Source organism: Pseudogymnoascus destructans (genome assembly GCF_001641265.1).
Source record: "Pseudogymnoascus destructans isolate 20631-21 unplaced genomic scaffold scaffold_18, whole genome shotgun sequence".
In the NCBI taxonomy this organism is placed as follows: domain Eukaryota; kingdom Fungi; phylum Ascomycota; class Leotiomycetes; order Thelebolales; family Thelebolaceae; genus Pseudogymnoascus; species Pseudogymnoascus destructans.
Genome location: NW_020167537.1, coordinates 430704 through 446358, shown reverse-complemented (window position 1 = coordinate 446358; position 15655 = coordinate 430704). Strand labels below are relative to the sequence as shown.

The 15655-nt window shown below is 47.1% G+C and overlaps 5 protein-coding genes across 5 annotated transcripts; 2 read left to right on the top strand and 3 right to left on the bottom strand.

Moving 5' to 3' along the window:
• Nucleotides 1–1626: 1626 nt before the first annotated feature.
• VC83_07222 (uncharacterized protein) lies at nucleotides 1627–4211 on the bottom strand (the record flags this gene model as incomplete). The annotated part of the gene is made up of 2 exons (XM_024470798.1): nucleotides 1627–1834; nucleotides 3880–4211. 2 exons carry the CDS (start codon nucleotides 4209–4211, stop codon nucleotides 1627–1629), a joined length of 540 nt encoding a protein of 179 aa, XP_024321907.1.
• Nucleotides 4212–8245: 4034 nt separating this feature from the next.
• On the bottom strand, nucleotides 8246–8713 carry VC83_07221 (uncharacterized protein; the record flags this gene model as incomplete). The annotated part of the gene is made up of 1 exon (XM_024470797.1): nucleotides 8246–8713. The coding sequence occupies one exon, from the start codon at nucleotides 8711–8713 to the stop codon at nucleotides 8246–8248; it is 468 nt and encodes a 155-aa protein (XP_024321839.1).
• Nucleotides 8714–9387: 674 nt separating this feature from the next.
• Nucleotides 9388–9990, top strand: VC83_07220 (uncharacterized protein; the record flags this gene model as incomplete). Its single annotated transcript, XM_024470796.1, has 2 exons — nucleotides 9388–9493; nucleotides 9569–9990. 2 exons carry the CDS (start codon nucleotides 9388–9390, stop codon nucleotides 9988–9990), a joined length of 528 nt encoding a protein of 175 aa, XP_024321838.1.
• Nucleotides 9991–10567: 577 nt separating this feature from the next.
• Nucleotides 10568–12003, top strand: VC83_07219 (uncharacterized protein). The gene is made up of 2 exons (XM_024470795.1): nucleotides 10568–10886; nucleotides 10956–12003. The coding sequence occupies exons 1-2, from the start codon at nucleotides 10835–10837 to the stop codon at nucleotides 11690–11692; spliced, it is 789 nt and encodes a 262-aa protein (XP_024321816.1). The 5' UTR covers nucleotides 10568–10834; the 3' UTR covers nucleotides 11693–12003.
• Nucleotides 12004–13643: 1640 nt separating this feature from the next.
• Nucleotides 13644–14830, bottom strand: VC83_07218 (uncharacterized protein; the record flags this gene model as incomplete). The annotated part of the gene is made up of 2 exons (XM_024470794.1): nucleotides 13644–13812; nucleotides 14763–14830. 2 exons carry the CDS (start codon nucleotides 14828–14830, stop codon nucleotides 13644–13646), a joined length of 237 nt encoding a protein of 78 aa, XP_024321817.1.
• Nucleotides 14831–15655: the final 825 nt, after the last annotated feature.

The following is a 15655-nucleotide window of genomic DNA, read 5'->3' as shown; positions in this document are numbered from 1 at the left end:
TTGATGCATTATTTGCGATGCACCCTTTGTAAACTGGTCAACAGCTGCATAGATTGAGGTTGGAGAGCTATTTTGATGATGCGCAATTCGGTTTTTAATGAAAGTAGACTGTGATACAGCCTCAGTTGGGTTATTTGGTGTCTGAGAAACCCATGGTTGAGCGGTGTTTGGGCGAGAGGTTGGAGGTGTTGGCGTCTTAAACCTAAGGTCAAGTGTAGATATTACACTCTCAGGGCTAAATGGAAGAAGCCCAGCACCTCGGAACCCTCCCTGAATATTGCTTTCTGTCATTGCAATGTTAAATGCAGCGTGGAAGGCAGGAAAGAAGTCATCCTTAGTAATGTGAATAATATGAGCCCGCATCATATCTTCAATTTGCCGACCGTAAGCTCTCTTTAATAGGCCAAAACAGCCAACATCAAGTGGTTGGAGTATATGGGAAGAGTGAGCAGGCATACAAAGCGTAATAATGTTGTGTTCTTTGCAGTACTCCTCAAACTTGTCTGAGTGGTGGCTCTCATGACCATCAAGGACTAACAAGCGATAACCACCAACACTCTGGGGCTTTGTGTGCTTCTCAAAATGCTGAATCCAATCCATACCTCTCTTGTTTGTAGTCCAGCCATTTGCAGTAACAGCGATTACCCAATCTGCTGGAAATCCGCTATTCTCATACCAAGATGCAAGGTGGTTTTTACCTGCCACAATGACAAATGGCGGCACTGCCCAACCTTGAGAACTAACGCCTTGGATTACTGTAACCCATTCCCGATTGCCAGGCTGCACCTTTTTTGCCTTTGCCCGCCCATCTGAGCTCGTTACTACCGTTGCGCTTGAGATGACGCCCATCATAAACCCAGTCTCATCAAAGTTGTAGATATCTGCATTGTTGATGCCATACTTTAGAATTGTGTTCCATACAAGCTCAAACCAGCCACGAATGACTTCTGGATCTTTGCACTTAGCCCTCTGGTAGTCGTATTTTCGCTGGAAGCGTGTCCGGAGCTCTACATGGCGCTTAACAAAGTTTGAAGCCCAACGTGACCCGACGTGTGGCGCGTCGCGTGTTGCAAGTAGTCGATTTGCCATATCTTCAACAATAGACAACTGAGGAGGGAACCCTTTAGCAGCTAAGTCAAGTATATACTGAACAAGAACTGATTCCTCTAGGTTACTTAATTTCTGTAAGTTGGCTTGGATATCGCGTCGTGAAGGTACGCCTTGTAAACGGTGACGTAGCTTGCGGTGGTCTACGGAATAGATCCTAGCTGCAACTCGAAGGCGCAAATTTGGGTCGCTTTGCATAGCTTGGATAGCTAGCACTAATTTGCTTTCATCATTTTTATGGCGCATGTTTTGTTGTGGAGGAATTTAACATTTAGTTGGGGGGGTTGGTCACCGCATGATTTTGGCACTTTCGCTTGTTTGGCACTTTCATTATACATGCACGTTATAGTCATTAAGATATTAAGACTTAGGTCTAATCGTAGTGACCAAACTTTTCGCTTCGCTCAAAGGTTGGATTAAGCGATCCGCGCGCACGAGAAATGGGAGGAAGCGAAATGCGCGCTTTCGCAATTTATAGGATGTAGGTACCACTACATAGTAATTTATATGTAAAGGTACTTAATCATTGTAATAAATTATTACTTGGCTACCACTCCCACTCCCACGCTCGCTCCCGCTCTCACTCTCACTCCCGCTCTCACTCTCAGCAGCTTCTGGGTCTAGAATTGGGTCCTCATCCTCGGGAGGAATTAGGTTGCCAGCTCGAAGAAGAGCTTTTACCCTCTTTTTCCGGAGGCGCTCTGCCTTCCGGGCCTCAATTCCAGCTCTGTTGAGCTGTCTCCGGGCCTGGTCTATAGCCTAGCAGGCTACCTGGCCTTCTTTGGCTGCGAGCTTCTGGGCTTGAAGCTCAGCTTTCTGGGCCCGAAGCTCGTGAGCCTCAGTAGCCTAAAGCTCACCTCCAAACTGAAGCCGGGCCCGGCTTCGGCTTGCCCGCTTCCTCGACTCCACAACCTGCTTCCAAGTAGCCCGTAACGTAAGTCGTGGTGTAACGCAACTGATAACCGAGGACTACCAACTTATAACTTGAATAACTCCACAATGGTGCATAGGAAAAGCATAGCGACGGCGGATTTAGAGTCTGGTATTATTCAGGCGATAACTGGTGTTCAAAGTGGTGAATATAAAAGCTTGTATAAGGCTGCCCAGGACTTGGGGTTGAGGCAGAGCACATTGACGCAACGCGTCAATGGGGGGTTATCTCGCTGTCAAGCCCGCCAACAACAGCAGAAACTCTCATACGCTCAGGAAAACGTACTTCTCAAGTGGATCATAGACTTAACAATCAGTGGGTACTCTCCTGGGCATCGCTTATTAAAAGAAATAGCAGAGGAACTGCGTAAAAAACGAACATATGATTTGGACAATGCGACACCTGACGGGCTTGAACTCCAACCACATGATATGCTTGGTAAGGACTGGGTTCCCTGATTCATTATACGACACCCACATCTTAAAGTTGCTATTGGACATCGAATTGAGTCTGTACGAATGGACGGGGCAACAAAACCAGTGCTTGACGTGTGGTTTGACACGTATCAGAAAGTGCGGAATCGACCAAAAAGACATATATAACATGGACGAGTCTGGGTTTTCGATTGGGACAATGGAGTCAACGTGTATAATACTCGATTCATCACTTCGTACAAAGCACCAGGCTCATCCTGGCCATCAAGAATGGGTTTCTATGGTGGATTGTATTTGCGCAGATGGAACAATTCTACCACCGCTCGGGATATTCAAAGGGTCGAACGTCTTACAGAACTGGATACCGAATAGCATACGTAATGAATGGTTCTTTTCTGCAAATACAAAGGGTCGAGTAACGTTCACAGTTTAGAGTGGTTGAGGCGTGTTTTTGAACCGATAACCCGAGCAAAAGCAGGCAGACAACACCGACTTCTTATTTGTGATGGCCACGATTCACATATAAGCGGTAGCTTTATAGCACACTGTCTTCCAAATCGAATTGCGCTTCTTATCCTACCGCCTCATACATCACACTTGCTGCAGCCGCTTGATGTTGCGATTTTTGGCCCTCTCAAAAAACGGCTGACAGCGGCACTATCGCACTTGAACCAAGCACAACTCGTACGAATACAGAAGTACGAGTGGATGGAAGCATATATTCGAGCACGATAAGATGTATGCAATCGTCAGAACATTGAATCTGCCTGGCGCGGTGCTGGTTTAATCCCATTCAACCCATAAAGAGCACTTCGTATGATGGCCCGCGATGCAACACCTGAGCAAGAAAGACCAAGAAAACCAACCCAGTTTGATATTTTTAATCAAGTCTTTGTAAATAGCTCGCCACCTGATCCAGCGATACTGCGAGATGCGAATAAGCTACTTAATTCAACAATTAAGGACCATACGACTGTTGCAACACCAGTCCGCAGATATATCCAAAAACTGACAACCGGGACTGAGCAAATTCATGCGCAAAGTATCGTCCACCAACATGATGCCAACAACTTACGGTCTATCATAAAGAAGCGTGCGGCCCATACGAAGGGAAAGAGGGTGGTTTTAAAGGGCCATTTCCATATCTCTACGCAAGAATTATGCGATGCAGTGGTGGAGGCTGAGAATGCTACAAAAAGTCAAGGTAGGAAAACACGAAAGGGAAAGGGAAAGGCAGTTGTGTACATTTCTGATAGTGATTGCGATGATGAAGAAGTGCTTCACAAGGATTCTAAGAGCGATACTGGGTCATGTATTACTGTTGATGTTTAGCTATTTAATTTTCTACGTTGTTCTCCTCTGATATCCGTTGCGTTACGACACCCGTTGCGTTACGCCACGACTTACGTTAGGTCAAGCTCTTGGATTTGGCCAGCTACTACGACCTCTTCCGTTCCGGTAAGCCAATTTCGGTAGCTCTCTTTTGAGGGGCTACTAAAGCCCTCTGGAACCCGGTTTTTCCAGTGCTGTAGCCCCTCCTCTACCTCCCGAAAAGTTGAGGGTTTAGGGGTAGAAACCCGGATTGGTAGGGTAGTAGGCATAGGCGTAGGCTGTGAGTAGGTGCGTAGTTTTGTGAGGGCTGTATTACAGCTTATAGGCCAAATACCAGCTTTCCGGAAAGCTGATATTATAGTAGACTCCTTAAAAGTCTGCTCCCGAATGCGTGTGAGATCTCTCATGAAGGATTGTAGGTCGTAGGTAACGTAAGCATAGCCTGTCGATGGTAGTGTATATGGCTGGAAAATCCCCATGTCTAATGGCTGTAGAACGTGTGTAAGATGTAAGGGAAAGGTGTATATATAATAATGTTATATTCTTTTGCCATAATGGCGAAATCATGGCTTGTATGGCTTACATGAGAGTCGAGTAATAGAACCTTCAGCCCCTCATATGGAGCTGTATTTCTATAAAATGCTATAGCCACTGGAGTGCAAGCTGGCTATTTGAAAATCCCGTGTCGGAGAGTAGTAATAGCTCCATGCCTTCGAGGTTGGTATGGTACCATGAATCCATATGAATTTTGCCTAGAATGACAAGTACTAGTGGTATGACTTTTCCTACTGCAGACACAGCCTCTAGGATAGTAATAGACGTACGGTTTTTAAGGCTTAGAGTATAGAGCTCCTTTGCTGTTTGTGGTACCATAACCTTCTCACCTCCTAGAATTCTAACTCTAAATCCTGTTTCATCCATATTACAAATTGACTCTGGCTTTATATGGCCATATTACAAATTGACTCTGGCTTTATATGGCATTCTAGTACAAACTCAATGTACTCTTAAAACCATTGTGTAATAGTAGGCTCATCTTGAGCTTTCGTACACTGTAGTGCAATAGGTTTTGTAGTAATAAAGTGGTATTCTTGACATTCTGTATATATTTTGTGAGCTAGCTCTGTGATGGTGGAGCCTATAGGCTAAGCTTGCAGACTATAGTAAATATCATATTTTTAGTAGCTCCTGTTACGATGGTCACAGAGGTTAAGAAGCCAGTCTAGAGAATAATAAGCTAGATTGAATCTAAAGAGATAAGAAGAAGAAAGAAAGGAAGTAAGGCTATCCCTCATTATATACAGCTGTACGCTTAGTGGTTCCCTGTAATCTTAGTGGCTACTATAGGTACTTGTTGCCCTAATCGCAGCAGCCATAAGTAGCGATCGTAACACTACCAGCTCGAGTAGCTTCAGCTAATATCATAACACTACCCCCCTCCCATTTGAGATTGATCTTCTGATCAAGAGTGGAACATTTTAAAAATTCAGTTACTTTGGTTTTTTAGGGTATTTCTAATGGAATGCTTACGTGATCTCTAGTGCATGTTCGAAATTTGTAGTTAGATACCATGTGTTGTTAGGCGGGTGGTTCTTCCATGCTGCTATGTAAAATAACTTTTTTCGTAAGTGCTTTGAATCTAGAATTTTCTCCACTTCCCTGTCATACTGACATTCGTTACACTCAGTTTGCTATAAAACTCAAGAGCAAACTTAAAAATCTCCTTCTCGAACCTACAAGTCACTATACATATTTTGGCTTGTCACACCAACAACAAGAGCAATACTACTCAACAATTGCTACAACCCTCTATGATTCATTACACGTCATTGCTCCTTAGTTACTGGGCCGATATGACCACATAGCATATCTCTACAACCCTCTATGATTCATTACATGACATCACTCCTTAGTTACTGGGCTAATACTACACATGACATATCTCTATCAACTAGAGGCCTAGGAACATGAACGATAGCTCCAAAAGCTTCTACAACCCTCTATGATTCATTACACGTCATCGCTCCTTAGTTACCCACAAGATTGGTTAAGTTATGACATAATTTGTCTATAGGGGTACTCTGACCTTGGACCTCCTTTCACTTCCTATAGGCTAGGAACCTAGGAGATGGTTCTATGGGATTCTCTTACGTCGACTACAGTTACCAAGCCTGGTTAGTCATGGAAAGTCTTGGAAAATGAGAGAACTACACTCCTTTAGCATAAATAGGATTGCCCTATCCTTAAGAAAGGGCAAGCAGACAATACAGTAAATCAACTATCACATACTTCCACATCTTTTCCAAGCTTCCAAGCATTGATCTTATTACTCCTTGTTTCTGAAAAGTCACTGAGGTGCTAACCTCTGACTTATCCCTGAGTTCTCAGACTCAACATTTGTTACAACTTGTCTAAACCACTCCACTACATCATACACCTGATTGCTGCATTGTGGAATAGTCTAAGCTACGACCCTTTGGCTCTGTTTCCTAAGACAGTGTGTTGTCTTAGTAAAATCATCCCTTCCTTGGGTGGCTAGATTCTCACATCTGGTGCACCCACCATTACATTCCCATTCGAGTTCATCATCCACAATGACTAGAGGTGATGGTTCCTAGTGTTGGCCACTTAATACATTATTTGAATCAAGTCTTAAGAGGTTGATGTGAAAGACATCTGTGAAAGACAGGATGTATCTTCATGCTTGGTGGTAGCTCTAATCGATATGCCACTTGCCTAATTCGTTCGAGAATCTTATACGGACCAACTTGCTTGTGATCTAGTTTCTTCAATGGCCTCTAAGTCCTGATATTTTATGTATATAGCCATACTTGATCTCCAAGATATCTTAGCACAGCTTTCCTGCGTTGATTTGCGAATGTCTCATTTCAAGTTTGCGAGAGTGCGATTTGGTCTTGTAGAAACCCCCAAATATCCAAGTATAAATATACCTAAATTTATACTTATCTGCGGGCTGTACCTGTCTGCCTAGTAGGCAGGCAGGTACAGCCCGCAGATATCGCTAATCTAGACCTCACTTCTTTACTTCTGACCTTGCGTGATTGTGGCCTGTCGCGAGTTTCCCGTTCCGTTATGCTCCGCCCAAGCCCATCGGCCAAGACCTGCGAGTACCCTGATGGGACTATATATAAACGTAGCAAGGTTGCAAAGAGAAGCCTTGTCTCAGCTTCATGTTACTCGCTGTTCCTTTTGACTACATTCTTGAGCTTGAAGACGTACGTGTTCAACTGCGAATCTGCCAGAGTCGCTTCCATCCATGCTGGAATAGGTTATCAGGGTACTTAAAGCACAATTGTTCCTATTGATACCAACCCAACTGCAATCAACTGCAATGGGTGTTAAATAGTATGGATCATCGAAATGTTAACTGAGCTGGAAGTTTGTTAAGATTGATGGTGGTGGCGGTGCAGGCAGCAACAAGGTCAAGGACAGGGGTTCAGTCCCCATGCGGCCCGCAGCAAAGGGGTCGGTTCGTCCCGTCAGCTCAGCCTACTCCCGATCCTCTTAACTACTCACATCGGATACCTCATCTACCGATATTCCTCTGGTCGATCAGGTCGACGCAACCTTCCCCCAGGTCCAAAGCCGCTTCCGATCGTAGGAAATGTTCTCAAGACTTTCCCCCAGCAGATGTTCCGGAATTCCAGCATTGGCTAAAGCATAAGGATCTGTACGGTCCAGTCAGCTCCGTAACTGTCCTTGGTATGACGCTCGTTGTCATCCATGATAAAAAGGTAACCCATGATCTGCTTGAGCAAAATTCAATCAAAACGTCAGGACGACCTACAATGGTTTTCGCAAATCAACTCTGTGGCTATGAGACCGTCATGGTCTGCAAAGGATATAACAGCACCTTTCGGCATCACCGCAAGCTGCTGCACCAGGAACTAGGCACCAAGGCGTCAGCAGCACAGTTCCGTGATTCCCAACAGATTGAAGTAAGCCGGCAGCTTGTCGGGCGCTTAACGAGCCTGGAAAATTTCCAGAGCACTTCAAGACGTAAGTTCAGGCGATTTCTGGCCGTTTGCATACTCGAAATATGAGTGTAATAAAATTGGCTGTTGTACAGCACCGCTGCTGCCACCATCTTAAAAATGACCTAGGGCTACACCATTGAGCCGCATAAACCTAACGTTTTGGTTGACTTGATCGATAAAATGATGACTGAATTCTCGCTCGCCGCTGTTCCTATGGCATGGTCAGTTGTTCTCATTCCTATTCCTCGGCATATCCCTGAGAATTTTCCGGGTGTTAGTTGGCAGCTTCCATGGCATGAAATGCGCTTTGTGGGTATCTCTAGACACTCCCGAACGCCACCCGCACAATCCCAGTCCAGTATAGTCTATGCGCAGTATTCTAAACCACCCAATGCATCACCCCCTTGCCCTCAAGTGAACTCCAAGCATAGTACATCTGGTCCTCACTCATCATCCCCAAAGCTCAGCTTCACCTTCTTGACCTTCTTTTTCTTCTGTGGCGGCGCCTGTTTATCTTTCCCGGGGGCATCACTGACTTTCCCTTCTTCCTCCTCTGGCGCCCCTACAACCTTCCCAACCTTTCGTTTCCTCGCTGCCCCAATTGCGGCAATCTTCTCCTCTTTCCTCTCCGGCTCTCCCACCGCCTCTGGCTTGGCCTCCTCCGCAGCTTCCTCGCCTTTCTTTGCGGCCTTCTTCGTCACACCTAAACTGTGTAGCTCATCATCATCGAGAGCTGCCCCCTCTTCGTCTACATAGACGGGCTCATCCTCCTCGTCAGCGTCAGGGTTTGGGGCGCGCTTGGGGCGTGGTGCGGCTGTGGAGCCCGAAGTGTTCTCGGCACGGAGGCGCTGGAGGAAGGGCGGGAGAGAGGAGTCGTATGAGAGACTTTTGGAAGTGATTTTGGGGGACATGTCGACAGAGGATTGTTAATTGGCTGTGATAGTGCCAAGGCGGGGTCGTCGAGGCTGAATCTAGAAACACCGTGCTGTTGGTGAAGAGTGGTGCACGTGATTAGATTTATTGGTGGTTTCTGTTGGAACGGGAAGTACCGTGGTACGGGATCACACACAAATCGTGTGGTTTCTCCAGTGGTCGGGACTTCTCACGGGCGCAACGGGGCAGGAGTTCTCACACAGTATATAGCTTACTATAGCAAAATAAGATCGATTGATTAACTACACTATCTAATGGGACTACGTGGCTATTTGTAGGCCTTTCGGAGTCAATTGCTGCTATTTACACATTACCTGCGCACCGAGCAACGCGCATCCTAGGTATCCTTCAGGTCCCTATACCCGCCTCTTTAGAAGCAAAGAGAGAGGCTGTACGGTTCCAATTCATCTAGGTTCATAGCTCGAAATGGAGAAGAAGCATTCGCGCAACTGCATACACCCCCTATCGGTTTGCCCAGCGTCAGATAGCCGCCAATGGTCACCAGCAGTCCTACGTGTCAGAACTTATTCGGAAATTTGTGTCTGAGGACGAGACCGCAACTTTAAACAGATGAGGAGGCTATTGTATGGACTGAGCAAGCCTTACGGTACTGCGGCAGACACTACAGTGATAACTCTTAAGTGTCTTCACCATGGCTATGGTTATGTTTCCTCGCGTACAGCACAAGGCACAAGAGGAGATTGACCGTGTGGTTGGCACCATCGCCTACCAAATTTCAATGACCGGGGCAGATTGCCGTATGTCAGCGCTATAGTTAAAGAAACCTTGAGATAGATGGTGGCCCATTGCCCCGATGGGCTTCCCGCACGCAGTTGATGGTGACATTGAGTGCAACGAACTTCATATCCCGAAGGGAGCATTACTTCTCCTGGGCGTCTGGTGGTTCCTGCACGACCCAGAAGTATACTTTGATCCAGCCCCATTCGACCCAGAACGTTTCCTGAGCCCACGCAACGAGCCTGATCCAGATACGAAGGGATTTGGTTACGGGCGCAGGATATGCCCTGGTCGGTTTTTTGCGGATTCGAGCCTCTATATCAATATGGTGCAGACTTTAGCCACCTTTAAAATCGCCAAGTCGATTGGTAAGGATGGAAAGGAAATTGCCGTTGATGTGAAGCTGAAACCTGGTATCTTGAGCTATCCAATCGAATTTCAGTTCCAGGCCGCGCCGAGAAGTCAGAAGCACATGGATCTAATCCGACGAGTTGAGTTAGAGCATCCTTTGAGGTAGGTGACGCTGGGCTTCTCGGGAGCGAGACGGATTAAGGATTCACATAGTTGCAATGTGTAAACAGGCTCTTGGGGAAGCATGGTCCAATTATAGCTATTACGTATTAAGTCACTGTACCGTAGGAGAGAACAGTCTCTGTCTTCACATGATAAAAATTGCATCGTGGAGCACGGCAAACAATTATGGCGAGGAGAACAGGTACAGGAGTTAAGAACTCCGAGCTTAAGTATTCAGCTTAGTCCGAAGAGGTCGGGACGAACGTGAGGATCAGAGATCGTCATGCATCGTGATACAGGGGAACGGGAGACGCACACATCTCTGCGGACCATCAAAGCTTGGTATTTTTGTGAAGGAAAAGACAGGCCACGGAATTAAATGTTCGTCAGCAACCAACCAATGATTTTTGAGATAGTATTTCCACGTACCCACGAAATAATAGACCTCACTTGGCAAAGAGCAATTGCGTGCTGAGGCAATTCTCATATATAGGCAAGAATAGATGTGGTGGTGGCCCGTGTGCTGGCGCCCAGACATTAATACTCGACGTGGCTGAAACGAACCACATCGTCGAGGCGGAATCACGAGTGTTTGAAGAGTTTCACGTCGTCGTCGTTTGGGAAGGTCAGTAATGAAGTGTTTATGGGATGCTGCGTTGAGGCGCTCAGTGTGTATATAACCAGCAGGTCTGTTACCACTTTTTCTTGCCATTGTGTTTATCCGTTCGAGTTTTTTCTTTCCTCAGTTTCCATTCTTTCTCCGCCTGGTGCGAGTCCATTCCTTCGTCGACTTCCATTCTTTATACAAGTCCTCCTTAGTTCGAGTCCTACCTCATTCATTTTACAAGATGTCCAGTTGTATTAAGAAAACATGCTTGCTGGCATTTCTCCTACTCAACTGTGAGTTTTATCACGAACCGTTCTAATTATTTCAGCTATAACACTCTCCTAATGATTTCTTCCTGCTAGTATCCATTCCCGCCGTCGCCCTCCCAGCTATTTCACTTCGACAGGTTGCCCCGGGCACACAATTCATTACGGGAGCTTGCACCACGGACGCTGATTGTGCATCGGCCTGCTGTGGGTTCAAATCTGGCAAATGTGCTGGTCCGGTTGTCGCCCAGGAGCGTGACGGTGGCTGTGGTTTTGGGGATGCGCAACCCAATGATACCGCGGCGAAGGCCCTAACAGGCGGTGCACCAGTCAACAACGGAAATGCTGCTTCTGGACAAGCAGCGGCCGCCGCTGGCACCAGCGCTAAGCCAGCTGCTGGGAGTCAATTCATTACGGGGGCCTGTACTAGCGATGCCGACTGCGCATCGGCCTGCTGCGGTTTCAACTCTGGCAAATGTGCAGGTCCGGTCGTCGCTCAGGAACGTGATGGTGGCTGTGGGTTTGGTGACGCGAAGCCTAATGATACTGCTGCAAAGGCCCTCACTGGCGGTGCGTCAGCCAACAACGGAAATGCTGTTGCAGGGCAGGCTGCTGCGGGCCAGGCTGTTGCTGCTAGTACTAGCGCCGCTGCAGCTCCTGGAAGCCAATTCATCACCGGAGCTTGCACGAGCGATGCCGATTGTGCGTCAGCCTGCTGTGGTTTCAATTCTGGCAAGTGTGCTGGCCCAGTCGTTGCCCAGGAACGTGACGGTGGCTGTGGTTTCGGGGATGCGCAGCCTAATGACACTGCTGCAAACGCTTTCACTGGCTAGTAATTGGGAGAAATCAGCCGTAGGGCAGTTGGATGATGATATTTATTTACGTCTAGCGGGACGTGGATGTAACCTGCCGCCCTAAGACCCCCGAAGGGTATGGGGACGTGCTAAGCTATGGGTTTATGTACAGAGTATGACCTTAGAGAGCAGTTCTTGCGTGTTTGCGTGGCTGTAAGGCCCCTTGACTAAGCGCCTTCGCTGCTAGTTAGGATGGTGTTAGGTTTGCTAGTAGAGGGCGGTGCCTTCCAGGTTCTCTAGAAAGGGGGTGTATGCAGGACCAGCTAGTCTGATGTTATGAGCCACTAGAGCAATTTAGCAACTGAATTACTGTTGCACTTTTAGCGTGTGACAGTAACTAGGGCCCCTGCCCCTCTATTCCCAAATCAGCGCTAGGCTCTCTAGGCCAAGAAATTGCCATATATGGCAATATCTAGTCGAAGGTGCCTATACCCCGCCATCATGCCCGTTGACCCTGATAATTAGCAGGGCTAATGAATGGCAGATTCACCGCCTGCCGCCCTTAATGAGGCACTCACAAGCCCTTGTCGCGAGGCACTTGTAAGCCCTCGTTACAACACACTTAGAAGCCCTCCTTGTCAAGGCCAAAGACTAGCACTAGGCATTAGCACACAAGGAGGATGAGGGCAGGACGAGGGCGAGGTGCTCCTGCTGTTGCTGCTCATCATAGTAACAGCCTAGGCAGCAACGATGTATCGTCACTGCCTAATTGAGCAGCAGCAGCAGCGGTTGCTGTGAGTGGTTTGGTGGCTAGTGTTTATTTATGAACACTAGTCGTTCTGCCTAGGGGACCTACCCCTAGTTAATGTGTAGTGCCTGTTCTAGTTTACAGAACAGGAACTACGCTAGCTGATTCCCCTGCTCCGTATTACAGAGGTGACTTAACAGAGCTGTCTAGAACTGACTACATCGTCTATGCTAGACTAGCCTACCTAGGCCGCTAGGTCAGTGTCATGTCTTTAGATGCTCTAAGGCCTGGCTTAGCACTATGTTTAATGGCACAGTGCTATTCCCCGCAGCCTAGTTTAGGCCGAGTCTCTAGTGGCACCACACGCTGACATACCACCAGCTAGTACTAGGGTCAAGAGAGTCTGTGGGGTTGGGGGGGTCTAGGGCTTTGCAGATGGCACTTTCTGTCCACATTGCCAGCTACAAGGCAATGTGGCCTAGAGAGCTGTGTTCTCTAGACACAAGCACCTTTACGACATTAACTAGCAAGCCATCCATACCCTAGATGTCTTGATCAGCTTGCTTGTAGGGCCATTTGCTAGCCTAGTTAGTAACTAGGCTATATGGCGTAAGTCTGGCTGCAACGTAGCTATCTGCAAGGTAAGTCCCCCCTTCCCCCCTCTTGTAACTAGTGCTAACCTCTTAACAGATTGTAGAGCGTCATGAGACCCTCCTCTATGTCTTTGGCCACCTAGCCTGCTCAGCTGCCTTTGGCACTGCGTGCCTGTTCAAGCATCCTCTTAGGGGGTTTAGCTTGCCTAAGGACTAGTAGTGATGGAACGCTGCTCTGTCCTCTGTTAGGATTGAGGTTGAGAGAGTCTTTGGCTCTGTCTAGCAAAGCTGGACGTATACTGCCTTTGGAAAGGGGCTAAGGGCTGGTATGCACAGTCTGTTGCTACATACTTTGTCGTCGCTGTCTTGCTCACGAATGTGCAGACATGCCTATAGGGGCGAGAGCGGAGGAACCAGTTTAGATTAACTCCACTATAGTAGACTCCTATCTATCATAGCAGAGGGGGAATTAGGAGGGGTATTAGGAGGGGAATTAGGAGGGGAATTAGGAGGGGAATTAGGAGGGGAATTAGGAGGGGAATTTTAGGAGGGGAATTAGGAGGGGAATTAGGAGGGGAATTAGGAGGGGAATTAGGGGGAGGGGGATATAGGTATATACATCCCTATTTCCCTACCCCTAATTCCCCTCCTAATTCTCCCTCTGCTGCATCATCGCTAGCATCTGTGCGACATTGTCGTTAACAGTGCTAACCTTGGACTCTAGGTCCTCGAGCCGCTTCTTGATAACAGCATCCTTTTCCTCCCTCTCCTCCTCCTTTAGGGCGCTGCCTATCTGACTCGCAGCCCTCTTGACAACGCTAATGAGGTGTTCGAGCCCTATAGCAATAGGATCCCCCTGAAGGCTATAACTGGTGCTAGGGCGGCTAGTCGTTGTCGTCGTCAGGTTGTAGGGTCTGTAGTTATAAGGTTCGGGGCCTTGAGGGAAGTGCTGCTCTTGTCCTTCTCGTCCTCTTGCTAGCAGGCACGAGAAGCAGCTCTTAAGAGCTGCATCTTGTCTGCCTAGAGTGCAAGAGAGGCCTGCTGCTAGGCTGCTAATGCAGTTGTCTCTGCATTAGCAGTGCCTTACACCTCTTGCTAAGCTTGCTTGACCTCCTATCGAGCATCAACCACAGTGATCTAGGAGCCTAGAGCGTCTGTCATTCACGGCTATTAAGCTTGGCAATATACGCCCTATGCTTGCGGACAAGCTTAGCTACAGCCCAGCTAAGCGTTTGGTGCTCTTTGCCTTAGTCTACCATGAGGCGCTTAGCAATCCACTTCCAAAATGCTTAGTTAGACTAGTGGCTGTATGCGGCCTGCTGCTGTAACGCTGACTTCTAAACAATAGAAGACACAGAGGTTTCTTGCATAAGGTTGACTTGATAGAGGAGGCAGGGGATTAGACACAAAGACTTTCCAAGTAACACGTTATAGTATTGTAAAGAATACTATATTGAGTTGAGCACAAAGCTCCTATCTAAGGAAATACTATCTACTTATATAGTGGCGTCGTACCAAAGGGATATCTGTGGATAAATGGATAATAACTTACTTCAATGATGGCTTGTAGTATAGAAACAGTACATTAGGCTATCTAGTATATTTTAAAGCAGAACTTAATCGACATATTGTGAACTAGGAGAGAAGCTCCTCAGATTCCTTAGTTGGGGACAACAAACTGCCATCTGTGTCTTGGTGAAGTAGAGGTGCAGGGGGGTCTTCTTATAATAAGTCCTGTATATGTTAGCTGATTACTATAGTGACTTACCTAGTCACTGTGTCAATTGCTAGGGGCAGGTTGTTGGTAAAATCTAGGTTAGTGTTGAATTTCTTCATTAGCCTCAATGTTGACTTGTATGCTGCTCTCCACTTACAGCACCAAATAGAGAATCTAAGGCCTTTAAATTTCTATATCTATAACGTACATGTATAGCGAAAGCGCCAAACAAGCGAAAGCGCCAAAATGATGCGGTGACCAAACCCCCCAACTAAATGTTAAATTCCTCAACAACAAAACATGCCCCATAAAAACGATGAAAGCCAATTAGTGCTAGCTATCCAGGCTATGCAAAGCGACCCAAAGTTACGCCTTTGAGTTGCTGCTAGGATCTATTCTGTGGACCACCGCAAGCTAGGTCGTCGTCTAGAAGGTGTACCTTCACGACGCGATATCCAAGCCAACTCACGGAAATTAACTAACCTAGAGGAGTCCGTCCTTGTTCAGTATATACTCGACCTAGCTGCCAAAGGGTTTCCTCCTCGGCTGTCTGTTGTTGAAGATATGGCAAGTCGACTACTTGCAACACGCGACGCGTCACGCGTTGGGTCGCGTTGGGCTTCAAACTTTGTTAAGCGGCGTGTAGAGCTCCAGACACGCTTTCAGCGCAAATACGACTACCAGAGGGCTAAGTGCGAAGATCCAGAAGTTATTAATGGCTGGTTTGAGCTTGTGCGTAACACAATTGCGAAATATGGTATCGATGAAGCAGATATCTACAACTTTGATGAGACTGGGTTTATGATGGGCGTTATCTCAACTGCTATGGTTGTAACAAGCTCAGACGGGCGGGCAAAAGCAAAGAAGGTACAGCCTGGTAATCGGGAATGGGTTACAGTAATCCAAGGCGTTAGTTCTCAAGGTTGGGCAGTACCACCATTTAT

Bases quoted from the DNA above. Each gene is read 5' to 3' on its own strand.
- VC83_07219 (XM_024470795.1), top strand. From the start codon at position 10,835: ATGTCCAGTTGTATTAAGAAAACATGCTTGCTGGCATTTCTCCTACTC. The intron at 10,887-10,955 runs GTGAGTTTTATC...TCTTCCTGCTAG, and splicing joins GGCATTTCTCCTACTCAACT to TATCCATTCCCGCCGTCGCC.